This window comes from Antechinus flavipes, chromosome 1 (genome assembly GCF_016432865.1).
Source record: "Antechinus flavipes isolate AdamAnt ecotype Samford, QLD, Australia chromosome 1, AdamAnt_v2, whole genome shotgun sequence".
Classification (NCBI taxonomy): Eukaryota; Metazoa; Chordata; class Mammalia; order Dasyuromorphia; family Dasyuridae; genus Antechinus; species Antechinus flavipes.
Window position 1 is genome coordinate 240,775,114 of NC_067398.1, and position 20,420 is coordinate 240,795,533.

At 33.0% G+C, this 20,420-nt stretch overlaps 1 protein-coding gene across 1 annotated transcript in view; it reads right to left on the minus strand.

The window, feature by feature from the left end:
• Positions 1 to 20,420, minus strand: part of TRPM6 (transient receptor potential cation channel subfamily M member 6) — a 145,257-nt gene that overhangs the window by 70,565 nt on the left and 54,272 nt on the right. The window contains exons 17-21 of the mRNA XM_051972081.1: positions 18,667 to 18,895; positions 15,185 to 15,337; positions 9,432 to 9,581; positions 6,529 to 6,657; positions 31 to 282 (exon numbers count right to left, since the gene is read on the minus strand). Coding sequence (XP_051828041.1) covers positions 31 to 282; positions 6,529 to 6,657; positions 9,432 to 9,581; positions 15,185 to 15,337; positions 18,667 to 18,895 — 913 coding nt within the window. The remainder of the gene's footprint in view (positions 1 to 30; positions 283 to 6,528; positions 6,658 to 9,431; positions 9,582 to 15,184; positions 15,338 to 18,666; positions 18,896 to 20,420) is intronic.

The window sequence follows — 20,420 nt, forward strand, 5'->3', positions numbered from 1 at the left end:
AATTACTGGCTATAGCCAGAAAATACTTACCATCTTCCCAATCATAGTTAAATATAGACCAGCATGTTGATTCACAGCAAGGAAGTCCAAGAGTCGTGTGTACCAGAATATGATATCTATGCAATAAATTAACCTTCCAGCTACTTGTGTAGAGGGATCAGCCAATCGAAGGCCAAAACCAATTGTGAACAGGCTGATGGCAATAGTGTCTATTAAGTTCCAGTATTCATGAATCCATACCTTTACCTTTTGGGTAAACTTCCCTGGTTCGGAAGTAAGCACCTTGAAAGGAAAAAGATAGTAAAGGTTAATGGAACTATTGAACATTAATCATGAGATCCTAGAATCAGAGATCTAGAGCTGGAAGGGAATTTATTAATCACCTAATCTAACCACCTCATTTTACAGATGGAAAGAAAGTGAGGCCCAGAAATGATTTGTTGAAGTTTCATGGTTTGAAAATAGCAGAACTGGGATCTGAAACTAAGTCTTGTCTCCAACTTCTGATCCCTTTCTTCTCTGCTAGACTGATCGCTTATCACATCTTCTGGGTATACAGGTACCAAATTTAATCTTAATATGTGGACCAAATATCAAACAGGAACTTGCCTATTGTAAAGATTCAATAAATATGTTTCTATATTGTTGAAAGTGATGGTGATGATAAGTGATCTGCTAAAAAAATTTTGTGATATCATATTAGGTCAAAAGCATGGAGCTTTTCTAACCCCATTTACTCTAAAGCAACAGAAAAGCAAATCTTTTCCACATTAAAATATTTTCCAAGATAACTAGATGGCACAGTAGATAGAGCACCAACCCCAGAGTCAGGAGGACCTGAGTTCAAATGCAACTTCAGACACTTAACACTTCCTAGCTGTGTGATCCTGGGCAAGTCACTTAACCCCAATTGCCTCACGAGAAAATAAAGTAAAATAAGTCAGATTCTAAGAGAGATCTAAATGAAGTCAGACAGAAAAAGATAATTATTCATGAACCTAAGAATCTCTATTAGATAAGATTATGTTTTGTTTTTAAGTATATGATATATTCAAAATGCTGTTTTCAAAGCTATCTCTGTGTTTCCTTCTGAATTTCATTTGGTTCTTTTCCATGTATTTTTAAAAGAGGCATACTATTTTTTAAACTAGAAAGAATTTTGCTATAATATGACTATATTTTTAGAAACCTCATTCTCAAACTATGGGGATTTTAAGTGAAAAAGATCTTATCTATTCTCCATAGTAATTTATTATCATAGGAAAAGAAATACTCCAAGCATAGAACATTAAATGGACTTTAAAAGCAGAGATAATTAGCAGGCTTAAGGTAGAGAGATGGATTTCTGCTATTTGATGCTTAATATCTAACTAAAACAGACCAAAAGTTTCAAAAAGCTCAGAAATATCACGTTTGATCATAATCAGTACTTTTCTACTGAAACAATTTGCATTAGATCTTCAATCCCAAAGACACTCATTATTCCACTAGACCCTCATTCCACTTTATATATCTTCCTATCCAATTTGAATTCCATTGTTGGCTTCTTTAAATTTGTCCCTGGCCTGTCTTGACAATCTTTAGTCTCAGATTTCTCCCGTTATCTTTTTTTTTTTCCAATCTCAAGTTGACAGCTGGAAAAACCCAGTTCACTGAGATCATATTTTGAAACTATGCCTAAAAAGTTATTAAACTATGCATACTTGTTGGTCCAGAAAAACCAATAGCAAATTCTACAGAGGTAAAAGAAAAAAGGACATACATAAAAATATTTATAGTAGCTATTTTTGAATAGGCAGGGAGGCAATGATCATCAAATAGAGAATGACAAAAAAACATTTTATTATCCTATAAGAGAGAAGGAAGGAGGCAGTTTCAAAAAAAGGAGGGAAAAACCTGGAAAGAGTTGTATCAATTCCTGCAGAGTTAAGTGAACAAAATTAAGAGAACAATTTATTCAACAACATTATTATTAAGAAAGACAATTTTCACAGGTTAATTGTACACTATTTCAAAGTCCAATTCTTTTTGTACAGCAAAATAATTGTATGGACATGTATACATATATTGTATTTAACATATACTTTAACATATTTAACATGTATTGGTCAACCTGCCATCTGGAGGAGGGGAAGGGGGGAAACTTAGAACAAAAGGTTTTGCAATTGTCAATGCTAAAAAATTACCTATACATATATTTTGTAAATAAAAAGCTATAATAAAAAACAAACAAAAAAAAACAATTTTGAAAAACTTAATAAATCTGATCAATATAACAACCAAGTAGGATTTCAGAGTACTCACAAAAAGCTGTTATCCATACTTCATGATGGAGAAGTAATGATCTCAGAGTACAGAGATTTTTTTTAACGGGGCAATTTATTTTTCTTGACTATACATATTTGTATCAGGGTGTTTTTTTTTCTCTGTGTCTCTCTTCCTCCTTCCATCTCTGTCTCTCTCTCTCCCCCTTTCTCTCTTCTTAAGAAGAGAGAATAGAAGGAAGAGAAGTTGATTTTTCAATAATTAAAAAAATAAAAACTTAATTCAATACACACAAATTCATGCTATTGAACTTCACGTGGTCCCTTAATTTTTTTTTTTCCTGGAGAGATGGGGCAGAAGAGTAAAGTGGAGTCTACATCTGTAATAACATTGCTATAGAGCTTTGCCACATCAGGAGGCATTATTCAATGAAGAAATCCTGTCATATTCCCCACAGAAATCATTTCAAAAATTTTTTGTTCCTCTCAAACTCTTGATACTTCCCTCATCTTTCTCAAACTCATAAGAAAACATCTTTTATTTCACTGTGATTATTTAAGGAATCCAATATGGGCTAATTAAAGTCTTTCTTCCAAACTTTAAAACTTCTACTGATACATTCTTTTTCTTCTCCTTCCAGAAGGTTGCATATATTCAAGTATCTCTTTTTTACCAAGACCATCAATTCTAATACAAGATCCCATTATCTTTTACCTGGTCTTATAATAACCTCCTATATTTCTCCCCACCTGCATTATTTCTTTCACACTACTACAAGATACCACAGCTCTAATTATGTCATTTCCCTGCTCAAGAAACATTAGAGACAAGTTGTTCCTTAAAAAAAATAAGTCTCAAAATTTTAGCTTCATATTCAAGACTTTTCACCATATGGCACTAATCTTATCTCATGTTATACAGCTTCACATATTCTGTTCTAGAATATTTGTTGCTCCATAAACACATCCAAGTTTTTTTCTATCTTTATGCCTTTAATCATGGCATGATTGTCTGGACTACTCTTTCTACTCATATTTTTATCTGTGAAATACTACCCAGTAGTATTTGTAGTTCCCTACTCAAAAAACACCTCTTCAAGGAGTCTTCCATGACTTACAAGCCAGAAGTAATCTCATCTTCTTTGTAGTTCTCATACATACTATTGATATTTCTCTTATTCTTTACATTATACTCAGATCAATGTGTTTGATCCCCTTTTGAAATCATAAGCTACTTGAATACAGAACCATGTCTTATTTATATTCATATCCTCTTAAAGTTCTAGAATACTGCTCTGAATATATTAGGACCTAGTAACAAGATGAAAAAAAAATCTTTGTTAAATATGCCAATGAATAAGTCATAAATCATTCTCACTGTAATTTTTTAAATTAATATGGAAATCTATTTTCTGTTCCTCCTTTTCCTATCCCACTGAGAAGGAAAAATTCCTTGTAATAACTATTCAAAATTAAGCAAAATATGTTCCCTAAAAAATTCCCCAAAAAGGTATACATTATTCCATACCCTGAATCAATCAACATCCTTCCAGAAGGTAGATAAATAGCATTGATCAGACAAACTTCCAAGCTGTTTGTCTTTACAATGTTTTTGTAATGTATAAATTGGTCTTCTGATTCCGCTCATTTCTTCTCCATCTAAAAATCTTCAGAAACATTCAACTTACAAATACTGAAACTATAGCATACATTTTATTTTTCATAGTGAATTAGCAAATAAGAGATAATGAGTAAACTATAAGCAATCAACAACTTTCATTAGAGATAGAGATTTTGAGAAGAACCAGTATTAGAAAATGCATCTGTCATACTAGGTTATTATGGCTGATTATTTATCATAACCAAATCAACCATGCACTATTATTATAGGCTAGCTGCTGCTCTGTAGAATGAGCTTTATGATTATAAGAAAACTTTTGTCATGACATTTACTATGAAATTTTACCTGATAAAATGTTTAACAAATGGTAAAATGAGAATGTTAATAAAGTTATTTTCCCTAAAGCCTCTAAGAAGACAGAAGAGATATGATCTCTCCTGTCTTATTTCCCAAAAGAGATAGTAAGTTCCAGTATAGCCAATAGCAAACAATTTAGCTATAATATTAAAAATACATTTACTTAATAATATTGAACAAGTTGTTTGAAGAAAAAAATAAAGTAACTCCATGTGATATTTAAGATTTAGAAATATATGTTTGCTAAAACCTGTAAGACTATAGGTCATAATTATGTCTGGTGGTAATTGAATGTTGTAAGCATGGGGGAAAACAAGTTGAATGGTTGATGTGAAAATATATTTTACATGATTTCCTGCATATAATGGGTATTGTATTTCTTCCCTTCTCAATGGGTATGAGAAGTAAAGGGAGAGAGAGAATTTGGAAGTGAAAATAATGTTTAAAAGCAAGGTGAAATCTAGAAAGGAACATTTGTCTTGCTTCTATAAAAAGTGTCTTTAGTTTAAATCAATAAGGTATGTGGTACTGTAACTTTTGGAAAGCTAAAAATGAACTCACATGCTACATAACCTAACAGCATTCACATCTGTGAATCAAGACAATAAGAAACAAATATAAGAAAAGTCAGGTAATGGTAGGCTGTAATAATTATCTGATACCATCAAGGGAAATATGTTTAAGCAATCAAAAATAATAGGCAGGTCTATTAGTAGTTCATTAATACCAAATGTAAGAAGCAATCTTCCTTCTGGTCCTACAAATACCATCAGTGGAAAGATAATAAGAAATTTCTAGAGTAGACAATGACCTTAGAATTCCTTAAGGATATCAAGGAACTCAAACAATCAGATAAAGACGAGAGGATGTTATTCTATTAGTGATTCCTCCCCTAACGAGATATCACATAATAGCCACCAGAGATTAGAAATCAGACTGAGAAGACACCTATATCCAGTGGCAGAAGTAGGAAATCTATAAGTATGGTACACTGTACATACTTTCAGCCTTTTTTAATGTATTGATGAATTTTGCTGATTTTTTTTTCCTTAAAATATTATTTGTTATAATTGGATGACTAGAGAGAAAGAGAGGGGGGTAGGGAGAGATTCTGGGGAAAATTTTGGTAATGAAAAAAACAGACGTTTTAAATTTTAAAAACTAAAAGAAATTAAATTAAGCATTTTCTGTCCTATTCCTTCATTATATTAATGGGGCAGCTAGTAGCGCAGAGGACAGAGTGATAGAACTAAGAAGACTTGAGTTCAAATTGGATTGACAACTGATGGTCATGTGATCCTGGACCTCTTATATTTGTTTCAGTTTCCTCAATCGTAAAACAGAAATGATAAAAGTGTCTGTCTCAAAGGGATGGTGTAAGGAGCAAATGAGATAATATTTCTACAAGTGCTTAACAATGCCTAGCACATGGTAGGTACTCCCTTCCTAAATAACATTTACACACACATATATGTAGATATGTATATGTATATAGATTATTTTCCTTTAAAAAGGACTTGTTTCCGTTTGTAGCAGCCCTGTTTGTAGTGGCTAGAAACTGGAAAATGAATGGATGCCCATCAATTGGAGAATGGCTGGGTAAATTGTGGTATATGAATGTTATGGAATATTATTGCTCTGTAAGGAATGACCAGCAGGATGAATACAGAGAGGCTTGGAGAGACCTACATGGACTGATGCTAAGTGAGATGAGCAGAACCAGGAGATCATTATACACTTCGACAACGATATTGTAGGAGGATGTATTCTGATGGAAGTGGATTTCTCTGACAAAGAGACTTAACTGAGTTTCATTGGAGAAATGATGGACAGAAACAGCTACACCCAAAGAAGGAATACTGGGAAAAGAATGTGAACTATTTGCATTTTTGATTTTCTTCCCGAGTTATTTTTACCTTCTGAATCCAATTCTCCCTGTGCAGCGGGAGAACTGTTCGGTTCTGCAAATATGTATTGTATCTAGAATATACTGCAACATACTTAACATATATAGGACTGCTTGCCATTCTGGGGGGGGGGGGGGGGGGGGGAGGGAGGGAGGGGAAAAAACGAAACATAAGTGATTGCAAGGGATAATGTCGTGTAAAAATTATCCTGGCATGGATTCTGTCAATACAAAGTTATTATTAAATAAAATAAAATTAAAAAAAAAAAAAAAAAGAAAAAATTCCAGAACATGAAAAAAAAAAAAAAAAAAAAAAAAAAGGACTTGTTTCCTCTACCAAAACAATATTTTATAGAAAGGGGTAAAACGTAAGAACTCACCTCCCTGACTTTCTCAATGGCAGTAGTAAAAATGTAGATAATAACAATCCACTCTTGCACTGAGGGCTGAGGCTGCATCTCCACCAATACGGTGAATGTGAAGAGCATGAGAAATGTCAAATATGCCATCTGTGGAAGAAAGATACATACATCACAGTGCTGAGTGAACTAGTAATAGTATTAGAAAAGCAGACCAAGACAGAACACCTTTAAATAACATTAGAATCAAGAATCATCTCATATTTAAAAAACAAATAAGCACCTTCATAAAGAGATGCAAATGGAAGAGGAAGAAATAGAGTATTGGTCTTGGAATTAGAAAATCTGGGTTCAAATTCTAGCTTCAAAACTTAAAATCATTTAACTTAGTTATTTTTTGTTAAGTGGCAAGTCAATATATGTCATTCTGATCCTAAATGAAGGTTGTTAATAATATTGAGTGAGATAAATTAAGCATTGTTTTGCAAACTTTCAAGTATTATATCACCATCAGCTTTATTCACTTAAGAACTGAAGGAAAAAGAGTTAAATCTGGTATGCTACTTTAAGTTGTGAAAAGTGAAGGTTCCCCTTATGGGTCTTCTAGAGAATTCATTTTCTGTGTTATTAAATTCTTAAAATTAAATTCATATGTTGGACATGATAAAACTTGAGGATTCTGGGTTTAGGACAAAGATAGTAACTAAAGATAAGGTTAAAAATACTCTAGTTGTCTCCATCATCAACACCAACAATATTCGGTCTTCAGTGTCAAAGTCTCATTGGAAGTCCCCTGGCTAACCCAGGAAGTAGAACTGAAGGACTGACAAGGTTGGAGTTGAGCAAAGTAGTAATCACCATTGGCTTCCTCAAAATAGACTATGCCAGTGAGTAATACAGTGATCTTGAGTCTTGCTTTGAGGTTCAAACACCATCACCTTCAGACACATACATTCTAGACACTGGGTCAAACAAATAAGCTGCAAAAAATGAAATATATTAAGTGTGATAAGCATTAGTCTTAAGTATTCTTACCATAATATTTCCAAGTCAGAAGTGTTGCAGTCCCTATTAGCTATCTATTCTATGAAGCTATCCTAATTTTAGTTGCCTAATTTGCATTCCTTTTGAAACATTCATCTTAAAATCATTTATTCTGATTCTCAAAATCAATTATTTAAATTACTGAAATCAGATAATTTTTTAAAAGTTGACCTAATCGGTGTCATTGAATTAGCACTGGAAGTTCATCCTCCATCATTTTACAGATGGGGAAACAGACATTTAGAGTTTAAGTGCCTTACATAGGTTTGCAGAGAGGTAAAGTTTTCCTCATTACATATCCAATCCCCAAGCCACCACACCATACTTCCTCTAAATTATGTACTTTACTTAAATGTGTTTGCAATTAGTCTCCTTTCCAGTCTTTTTTTTTTAATTTCCAAGTAATACTATTTTAACTAGGATTGCTTTCTAAAGGTAGTATATCCTGTTTTATATACATTGTAGAGATGATAACAGTTGTTTTCCTTCCAAATATGATCTTTACTTGAATTCTGAAATATGTCTAAATATCTAGTTATAATTTAATAGGTATATTATATATGTATAATATAGTATCATAGGTGTATCTCTTTCTTTCTTTTTGTCTTCCTATTCCTCCCCTCCATAATAATATCAATTATATCATTACTCTTAAAGATTGTAATAATCTCTTCCCCTACAGTTTTACTCACTATCTCTGTAACTTTCTAAATCAAAATCTCTCTCCCTGGATTCCACTCACCTATATGTTATCTCCCCCTGTTAGAATAAAAGATTCATAAGTGTATAGACTGCTTTCAATTTTGTATTCTATTCTCAAAACTTAGCATAGTGCTTGGTAGGTACTTAATACACGTTTTCTATTATTCATTCATTCTGTTCTGTGTTCTCATTCATTCTAATAATTCATTCATTCATTCTATTCATAAATTCATGTTATTCTATTCATTCTAATCATTCATTCATTTCTATTCTATTCATTCGTTCTAAGTGATACACTGGACAAAGTTCTGGATATGAACTTAAGAAGACAAATTCAAATAGTCTCAGATACTTAATAGCTGTGTGACCTTTCAGCAAGTCACAATTTCTGTTTGTCTCAAATTTTCTTAGCTGTGAAATTAGGATTAATAATAAAACCTACCTCCCAGTATTGTTGTATAGATCAAATGAGATAATAACTTAAAAACACATAATAATGCTATATGTTAAGTATCACTAGTATTCATTCTGATTTTTAATGTAAACATGTCTAGGCTTACCTAAATAAAAAATTAGAGTCTTTCAGAAACTCCGTCAGAATGGTACTATTATTACCTCATTTTACAGCTTAGGAAACTAAGGCAGACAAAGGTTAAGTGACATCGTCATGGTTACACAGGAAGTGTCCAAGACTGGATCTGACTTCTGGTCTATTTGACTCCTGGGCCAGTATTCTATTCAGTTAGCCACCCAGCTAGCATTACCAGTCCTATGAATCTGGTCCAGTATTCCTTCCAATTACAAACTAAATCCCAATTAATCTAATCTAATATGATTCTCCCAAAAAGTCACTTAGAAAACAAAGCATGCTAAGGATTGTAAAGTGTTCCTACATCATCCATAGAGTACAATACCATGGAATACAACAAGGAATTCCTAAAATCTCATAAGCAAGAAAGCTTGCATTCCTATTCCTGAAAGTTTTGTCCCTTCTTCTCCCTTACACTTATCATCATCCTCTGCACCATCATTTCAAACATTTTGATGAAAGGGCTTCCTCCCCTTGTTGGTATATTCTTTTCTTATTAAATGAAAAATAAATGAGCAATGCTGTTACTTGCATTTTTGTAATCACTGATAGAAGTAATATTTTAATATGACTTGGATTAGTGACCAACCGTGTAAAGCCAGAACTTGACAATTGGAGCATTGTAGAATTCATAGACTTTTCTGGTAGCAGGAAGGCTGTGGGGCCCACGATGTAAGACAAAGTGCTGACTATCATAAGGTTTCTCATCAGATCCTTTTTCAAAATCAAAATCATTTTTCTGGGGTTTAAAAAAAGAAAAAACATGAGAAACATTTGTTTTATTCTTAGGAAACATACTATTTCATTGAATCTTCTGAGACAAAAAAATACTAAAAAGATAAATTGTTATTCTGGAGACAAATTAGTGAATCCACTTTTTCTGTGATAATAAATCCAATTCACTCGTGAGTCAAGACATCACCCTCCATTGGTCTTCTTTGGGAACCAATGACAAACAACAGCAATAGGAAATCACCTTAAAAGAGAGGCAGTGTGACATAGGGAATTGAGAGATGATCTTGGAGTCACATAACCATGTGCTTAACTCCCACCTTTGACTCATACTGACTGTATGATCCCAGGTAAGTAATTTATTTTTTCAATGTAACTCAGTAATTTTTTAGATTTCTAAGTTATAGAACAGTTGTTGATTCATGTTCTTAGAAGTATTAACATCCTACACCAATTATATTACAAGTTCACAATTCAATAATTAAAGAAAACTGTGCATCCAAAACTACATCTATTTTTGTCCATAAATGGGAGTTCATAGAAAGAACTTCTTCTGTGGAAACTTCCTCCACCAAAACAGATTGGAAACTAATTTTTAGTCTAAGTTGACTTAGACACCAACAGATTAAATAACTTGATCGTGGTGTCATAGCTAATCTGTATCAGGGACAGAACACTAAAGTCAGCTCTCCAAACACTCTGTCATACTGCCTCTTATTGCTTTATAGTACTATGTCCTTAATTATCTCTAGCATACAAATAAGAAAACTGATCCATGGAACACTTTAATGTCTTTTTCCCTATCACAGAAAAAAAGGCAAATATACAGAATTGGGGGGAACCCTTTATCACAATTCAGAGTAACAGATTTTATTCTGAATTAATGGTATCCCAAAAGTCTGAATGTAATTTTGAGCTTTAATGACATAGAACTGCATTAAGTCTTTTAGTACATCTTGCCTAATTCACAAACTCGGCAAAGAAGAGTTATCAGTTGGCACATCAAGAAGTATATCTTTATGGGACAAAAAGACTTCTAAAAATGATCCATTTCCCACAAATACTAATAGCATAAATAAAACATTCTCAACTGGTCAGCCACTGATTCTTGAGGGCAGCTTATTGTGTTTCAAGTGAAGAGAAACAGATTGGCTAATTTCCTAGCCTTTTATTAGTCCTGGAATTATGAATTATCATGGACTCTATATCTTAGTTGTCCTCATACAAGTAATTGGTACAGGAAGGCCAAACATAAGCTTTAGATGTGACTCCCCATTTCCACTTGAAATGGAGACTTATTCTAATGGCATTATTCATGTTAAGAAATGGAATTATTCATATATTCATGTCAATCTCTCTGTTGTTCTCATCCTTTGTGTGGATGTTAGTATGAATGTGTCTGTCTGTCTGCCTTTCCCCATCACCACTAAGTATATATTTATTACCTGTTAGGAGCTTTCTATTTAAACCAGTAAGCCATACTCTCTCTCCAAAGTAATAACAAAAATTTCTCAGAGCTAGATCAACGCAGCTAAAAATTAGCCAGTTATTTAGGGCAAAAGAACAATCTCTTTAAATTAAAGCCTTTGTTTTAATCATCTAAATAACTGACTTCAAGAGAGATGATTTTATAACCTAGACTATTCAGATAAGTTATTTGTATTCCCCAAATAACTGTGAATTATTGTTAAATTATCCACTCAGAACATTGAGTTCTGAACTATGCCTAGAACCAAAAGAATCAGTTTGTATCATAGCAGGTTGGATTCAGAATACAGTTTGAATAGCCTAGAAAAATCAGTGACTTACTGAGATCTTAATGGCATAAATACCACTTAGGAAGAGTTCAGTAGGCAATTGTGGTAATGAATTTCCTATTAAATAACTTCTTGTTTGTATTATTTTCTATAGTAGTATTCTATCAGATCTTTTAGCAAAAATTTTTCAGATAATTAGCATTTATTTTTTGTTAATTTATAATAAAAGTCACTAACATTCTTCCACTGTTTTACATTCTTTATTTCTTTTTAAGAGAAAAGAAATTTCTCCATTTCTCTTGGAAAGAGAAACTACAGCAAAATTCTTATTTTGGGGGAGGTTATGACAATTTTCTTTTACTTTAAAGAGACATCAGGATAGTGAAGTGTTTAGTACTTCCTAAGCCCACTTTTTATTTTTGTAATACATCAGCATAAGCAGAAATATTAAATTAAATTAAAATATTATTGCAAATACAATGATTAAGCTAAATTTAAGATAGCATTTCTATGATGACAAAGAAAGGTGACTGCTTGAACTACTTAGTTGCTGCTTGGTTGTTTTTGTGTTGTGGAGCACCATCTATAGATAGATTAGCATTATTTAATTATGTCCAACTCCTAACCAGAAAAGACAGGACTTTGGAAAATTATGTATCAACCAAATTTCAATAATTCAAGGGTTTTGGAAAATCATGTCTTAACTATTATCTGTGCAAAAAAGTTTAATTGTTATTCAATCACCATTAAAGTCATTTCTCAGTAACTCAGCCTCAAAGTTGTGAGAGTCTGAACACTTGATGGAAGTATCTGATTTCCAGATATTCTCCTCATACTTGCCAAAGATTTTTTCTTCTTGGGAAAAAAATGGTTTTTGAGAAACTGCCTTATAATTCCCCATATACACACTTGGAAAGTGCTATTTGCTTAACACTTGTAAGAAAATGCAAATCCAATTTTTTTTACCATTTTACACACTTTAAATAGTGTTCATTTCAACAAATGCCTTTATTATGTGAAGCACAAGGGACACTGAGTACAAAATAAACATAAATCTACGCAGAACAGGTTTCAGAAGCAAAGAGTGACTCCTACATTTGAAGGGCTTATTACAAGAAAGGTAAATACCAATTCTCCTGTATTATTTTAGTTAAATTGCATAACTGCCTTATTACAAATAATTATAGAGACTTTGTTGTAATAATGCAATTATGTAGCCTATAAAAATCTGTTTGAATTTACTACCACAAGAGACAAGTGTGTCCAGCATTCTTCGGAAAATTCTTAGGAGCTAGCCAACATGTACCTACTTTATTTGTAGTAACTGTCCAGGGAGCAGGAATGAGGGGGGAGAGAGAGAGACACACACACACACACACACACATACACACACACACACACACACACACACACAGACAGAGAGAGAGAGACAGAGACAGACAGAGGCAGACAGAGACAGACACAGAGATAGAGACACAGAGAGATAAAGACAGAGACAACAGAGACACAGAGAGAGACAGACAGACAGACAGACAGAGAGACACAAAGAAAGACAGAGAAGAGACAGAAAGATAAAGACAGAGAGAGAGAGAGAGAGAGAGAGAGAGAGAGAGAGAGAGAGAGAGAGAGAGAGAGAGTGCGCGTGCTGAATGGAATAAAATTCAGAAGAAATAACTCCAATGTTTACAGCAATAATTTTTTTAAATACAGACACATTTTGGAACCTGGAAGAACTCAGAAGGTTTTCTGGGCAGCTAACACAATCATGGTACAGTGAAAAGCAAAATATATGGAGTCAAGAACAATAGTTGAAGCACAACTCTAAAATTTATTAACTGTTTAACCACAGCAAGTCTTTCAACCCTACTTTGCCTCAGTTTCTTGTACCATAATAATGTATTTCCTTACCTAACAAGGTTATTATGGGAAAGTGTTCTGTAAAACTCAAAAAACTGCATGTGGTTAGATATTATCACTATTATTTAATCCATGAAGTATCCAAAATATAATAAACTATCACCTAACTACCATGTACAATACTATTTCTATAAAAGAACTATACAACATTCCATTTGAGGATGCTAGTATATTCTCTTTCTGACCCCAACACCCATACTACAAGATCTGGATTTTCCTTCTTCTCTCCTCAATTGCCTGCAGTACAATGCAAATAATGATAAGTAGAAAGAGGAAGGAGAGATTAACATTTCTAGAGCATAAGGAATAGGAACTGGGCTCTACAGGAATTAAAAATCTATTGAGTTGCAAGGTCATCCTGCTGATATAGATCCAAGAGATCCTACTTAGACCTAGATGGCTCCCAAGTTACAATATTTTTTTTGGAGGTTCTAAGAACCTTGCTTTTCTCCTACCATCACTGGTGATTTCTATGAGGCTTTGTTTAGAGATATTATGCTGTCATTCTCTTCTGTGTTTGTATCTTGGGGGTATCAATCATCATAAATGATCTTTATTTGGGAAGTCTTTTATTGTTTGCTTATTTTTCCAAAATTATTTCCAAATTTGGGACTTTATGTTGGGGCTGACTCTACACATTTTTAAAGGGAATGTCCAAGTCTTATTTGGTTCTAATTTGTTATATCATGTTATATTATTATAATTGCATAATATGTTATACTATATTATGCCATATTATTGTGTGTATAATTCTATGTATCATATAGCACATAATATATATAATATAGTATGTATGTTAAAAATACATTTTTATGAAAGATATTTTAAAGGCATTAAATGTCATAGACTTGAAGCTTATTACTCACTCAAAGGTAAATGATATATCTAAAGGGACCTGATGTCAGAAAAGATTGAAAGGAAAAGGAGAAAAAAGAGGATGAGAAGGATAGATAGTGTCATGGAAACAATGAACAAGATGTTAAAAAGATTTGGGGAGATAGTTAAAAAAAACAGTAAAGTTTGGACTACTGTGGTCCTTGAAGTCACAGACAGACATAATTGAATAACATAAGCAAGAATCTCAATATAAAGAATATAAGTAAAGAAAGATGGTGAATTCCCCTATGCAGATGGATTAAAAAGAAATAAGTGGCAATGTAAGTTAATTAAAAAGGTGAGTCTATCTGGAATACAAACTAAAGGCAAGGCATGTCACAAAGCATTTATTAAACTTCTATTATATTCTAGACACTGTGCTAAGCTTTGAGGATACAAAGAAAGAAAGAAAAACAATATAGTCCCTGCAACCAAGGAGCTCACAGTCCAATAGAGGAGAGAACAAACAAATAAAGTACCAACAGAATCACATTAGAGATAGTCTCAGAAGAAAAACACCAATATAAATAATGATCAGGAAAGGTAAACAGTACTCTTAGACTAAAACAATTGCAGATATTTCTATAAGTGGAATAGAAAACATAACAAAAAATATGAATCTAATCAAGTCCAAAAATATGGGGATTTCCCACTAATAGTTACTCAGAAATGTTAAAGTAATCCCTTCTGCCAATCATAGCAAAAAGAACATCAGGCTTAACTACTTAGATATGAAAACATTTAGTTCTTTATCATGACTAGAACATGGAACATTCTGATTAATAAAATATTTGTACTGACAGTTATTTTATATATATATATAAAATACCCAGGCTACTATAAATTTTTGACTGGAATTCTGGCTGGAGTAATATAGAAGACACAAAAATATTGTTACATTTAATATAGTTCAAGATTTAAAAGACATTTCAACCTCATGTTGCATGGCAAATGTCTGAAGGACATTAAGTAATAAAATAGAGTTTGTTGGACATTAGAGCTGGGGAGAGAGAGAACAACAATCTTAGGAGAATTCAATTCTCCTCTATCCTGTACTTACCATTGAGACATTTACTTTGGGACTGCTGGAACTCTGGTCACCATTATACCATGTAAACTGAGAGTCCTGTGCCTGGGGAACATGTGACATTTCTGCCTTGGTTTTGAATTCTAACATCAATATGGTGGGTGGTAAAAAAATACTTATTATGACCTTTAAAAGAAAACAAACATAAAAAATTAATAAAATACCAATAACACATTATATAAGGTGGCTAGGTGACATAGAAGCTAGAGTACAAAAATCTGATTCAGAAAAAATTGAGTTCTAGTATGGTAACCCAGGACAAGTTACCAGCATTCTGTGCCTCAAATATTAAATGGCGATATATAAAGATCAAGAGAAGCAATATAACTAAGGTATTTTTCAAACCTTAAATCTCCATAAAAGTGTGAGTTATCATTAGTTCATACTAGTTCTGACCAGCAGAACAAATCCCTTCATGTGAGACTGAGAGGCAGTTGCGTACTCTGACCTTTCCCGTCTTCCCCCTTTGCCTCTCAATTTATTTCATTCCCAATTCACAAGCAACATTTGCATGTGTAAAAGCTGCTTTGCATTTACTTCTAGTGTGTTATGATTCACAGCTGTGGGGGCTTTCCAAGAACTGACCTGCCCCTCCATACTTGGGCAAACTTGGGCCTTAACACTTAACCCTGGTTGCCTCAGGAAAAAAAAGAGAGAAGCAATGAGGATACAAAAAGGGACAAAAGACAGTGTCTAACCTATAGGAGTTTATAATCTAATGAATTTGTTAAGGGTTTTTTCCTATAATTTTAACCCCAAATATCCCTTGACTCAATTTAATGCATTAATCCAATGCATATCACCCATGAATTTACTAAACTTTTATTTCTAAGCTACATAGCATATAACAAAATTTAGGGTAAAGATGTCCATAGTTATTATGAAATTTGGTTGGGGGAGGCAAAACATAAACTTCTTGAAGACAAGGACTGCTTCTTTTTCTTTTCATCCTAAGAACATAGAATTTTTTTTTCCTGATTAGGAGGTATAATTTTAAGGATATAAGCAACTCTTAATAAAGAAATTTCTTCTCTCTGCAACTTATAATCTTAGTTTCCTGGAGTGGAAGGAGATGATTTATTTTATAGGATAACACAGGCAATATAAGTCAGACATAACACTTGAAACTAAATTGTCCTAACTCAGAAATCATCTTTAGATCCACTTTAATACACTCTTTCACTTTCCCACATAATAAATGTATAATACTTATTGAATGAAGGATAATCTTGTTCCCACAATGTATAATGAATTAGCTTATAGCCGTATCTTCCCTCTCAATTTTCAACTTTCAAGGAATTAATTACTTTTTCCAGTCTTTCCATTCAGGAATTTCTCTAATGCTATTTTGGGGAGTAGACTTGTTGTTGTTGCTTGATGTAGAGTATAGAACAATGTTTAATATTCTCACCATAGACATACCATGGCTTTATGCAGAGTAGGATTACATAGTTTTGTTTTTGATTTTTCTTTTCCTGATGTTGGGTTGGGCTTTGAAGTCACAGATGGTCACTGGGCCAGTGTCTTCAGAGAACAATCTACAGTAATTCCAAAATTCATGTTCCAAGACTAGTTTTGAATCTTTCACCTTATAATTATATGGATTGTTGTGGTGGTGATTGTTTAATCTTCATTATCAAAAAGAATCAGTGACATCAGACGCATGATGTCTTGACTTGCATATGAACTAGATTTGAATTGGAAAGAGCACCAAATTCTCTTGAGTAAAGACAAAGTTGGGCAAAGTCATATCAACCCTAATGCTCTTTCTTATCATCAAAGTCCATTGGCAAGACAAAAGTCAAAACGATCAATAATGTCATTTGTGTGATTTGAATTTAAAGGACTTCCTTAAACACAACACCACATCTCTTACCTGTGACTTATGCCATGCCCCCTCACCTTCATCTCTATTTTCTTGACTTCTTTCAAGTCCCAGTTCTAGTCCCATCTTCTTGAGAAAGATTTTCCCTTTCTCCCAACTAAACTCAAATCATTCTGGCTATCTTTGAATGGCTAATAAGAACCCAAGTCTAAAATCTTTGTTTAGGTTTTGATGAGTTAAAATGAATGTAAATAGCAATTATTTTTTCTTCCAGAGAAAGGCTCAGTAGGTCTTCCTCTCCTGATTAATATCTTTAAAATGACAAATTGGACCATCTTTTATCTTAATTCTTACCTAGGCACTACTCATTGACAAACTGAGACTTAGGGAAGACCTTGATTTAGAAAGGCCAAGGTTGTCCACTGCATCCTGGGCCATCCCCAGTCATCTTGATCTTTGTCTTGCCATTGCACTCCGATAATATGGATTTTTTTTTTTTACCTAAATGTCTTCTTTTATTTCCTTATAATTAAGTTCATTTTTGAGATCTTTCTGTATTTTGAACTCATCAACTAAGAATTCTACTTCCCAAGAAAATTTAATGTTCTTTCCAAACTCAGATTCAACACACAGAATCCAACCACTAATGAATTAGAAAGTAATTTGACTAGATAAAATATTAACTAGTAAAGCTGATGATGATAATGAAGAAGAAAAAGAAGAAGAAATTAGGAAAATAGGAAGGAAAGAGAAAAGAAAGGGGGGAAAGAATGTTTAACTGATTATAAAGGTTGTTATTTGTCCATTTCACTGAACTCAATAAGGTGTTTATTAATTTCAACCATGCAATAAAGCATAAGGCAATAGTGGAAACTTAAAGGACAACTGTTAATTAATATTTGGTTAAATTACCCTTAAAAATTCCAGGCTGAAATTGCCTTGAGTTATAGTGGGCTGGATGTTGGAGATGATTGGTTAGGTGAAAAGATGAAGCTTTGGACAATGAGATATATTCATACATGGCAAAATATAGTATAATAAGTGAATAAAAATAATGCAAACTTTATTCTGTTTTCTATTATCTACAACAAGCAGACTTAGCAGGTTGGTAAAACAAACAAAAGTAAGATCAGGATAAAGGTAGCTTCTATTTAAAAAACAATAACAAAAACCCAATACTAATTATCATTCAAACTTTCATTTATCTATAGTGATTATGCACTTTATGATGATTTTTATCTCTAACTTTTGACTTTCAAACATCCTTTTGGGGAATATAGGACAGGTATCTTACAAATGAGAAAACCAAGAAACATTAAATAATGTGGAGAAAGAGGCAGAATTTTTTTTTAATTGCTGAAATCAGAATTCTAATATGCTATTATTTACACAGATACTTATTAACTGTGACATTATTCAAGGCATTTCTTAAATGCCTTCTTAAACTTCTGTTTCTTTTCTTGTAAAATCTGAAATATCTGCATCTGTGGTTTATTTGTTATAAGGGTTATTTGTTATAAGGATCAAATTAGATTAAATACATGAAAATACTTTGTGAGATGTAAATAATATACAAAATTAAAATAATGTAACAATAATTATAATGATTTTCACAGAAATACAAAATTACCTTTATCCATGAATTTTTTGTCATTTTCAAGCGTCCCATCCACATGTCAGTTAGTAACCTCTGAGTACAAGTGTGAGAAACAAAAGATCGTAGCCCCACAGACACAGCCAGTTTCAAGCAGGTGGAATTACTCCAATTCTTCAGCTCATAAGTTAGCAGCTTCATAGCCATTCTTTCATTCTGTTTAAATGCTTTTTCCAATATATCCAGAGCAAGCTGACCAAACTCTCTATTACATAAAAATAACATGGGAAAACATGAATCAGAATCTTTAAATGAGTTAAAGATTTAGAAAGACTTAAAAGTCAATTTTATTTGGTATAAACAGTTTGCAGAAGTAGAATTAAAAATCTTTGGATATGTAAGAGATTATTACATAGGAGGAAATAACTCACTATTCTCTATTTCTATATGGGACATAATGAAAAAAATCTAAGTTGTAATTTAAGGAATTAATTTTTGGGTAAGATTAATCTAACCTTTTCCGAGGAATAAACTTTTTTTTAAATAACTTTTTATTGACAGAACCCATGCAAGGGTAATTTTTTACAACATTATCCCTTGCACTCACTTCTGTTCCGATTTTTCCCCTCCCTCCCTCCACCCCCTTCCCCAGATGGCAAGCAGTCCTTTACATGTGAAATAGGTTACAGTATATCCTAGATACAATATATGTGTGCAGAACTGAACAGTTCTCTTGTTGCACAGGGAGAATTGGATTCAGAAGGTATAAATAACCTGGGAAGAAAAACAAAAATGCAAGCAGTTTATGTTCATTTCCCAGTGTTCTTTCTTTGGGTATAGCTGCTTCTGTCCATCTTTGATCAATTAAAATGAATTAGCTCTCTTTATCGAAGAGATCCACTTCCATCAGAATACATCCTCATACAGTATCATTGCTGAGGTATATAATGATTTCCTGGTTCTGCTCATTTCACTTAGCATCAGTTCATGTAAGTCTCGCCAGTCCTCTCTGTATTCATCCTGATGGTCATTCCTTACAGAACAATAATATTCCATAATGTTCATATACCACAATTTACTCAACCATTCTCCAATTGATGGGCATCCATTCATTTTCCAGCTTCTAGCCACTATAAACAGGGCTGACACAAACATTTTGGCACATACAGGTCCCTTTCCCTTCTTTAGTATCTCTTTGGGGTATAAGCCCAGTAGAAATACTGCTGAATCAAAGGGTATGCACAGTTTGATAACTTTTTGAGCATAGTTCCAAACTGCTCTCCAGAATGGCTGGATATGTTCACGATTCCACCAACAATGTATCAGTGTCCCTGTTTTCCCACATCCCCTCCAACATTCCACATTATCTTTCCCTGTCATTCTAGCCAATCTGACAGGTGTGTAGTGGTATCTCAGAGTTGTCTTAATTTGCATTTCTCTGATTAATAATGATTTGGAGCATATTTTCATATGTCTATAAATAGTTTTAATTTCTTCATCTGAGAATTGTCTGTTCATATCCTTTGACCATTTATCAAATGAAGAATGGTTTGATTTCTTATAAATTAGAGTCAATTCTCTATATATTTTGGAAATGAGGCCTTTATCAGAACTTTTGACTGTAAAAATGTTTTTCCAGTTTATTGTTTCCCTTCTAATCTTGTCTGCATTTGTTTTGTTTGTACAAAAACTTTTCAATTTGATATAATCAAAATTTTCTGTTTTGTGGTCAATAGTGATCTCTAGTTCTCTTTGGTCACAAATTCCTCCCTCTTCCACAGGTCTGAGAA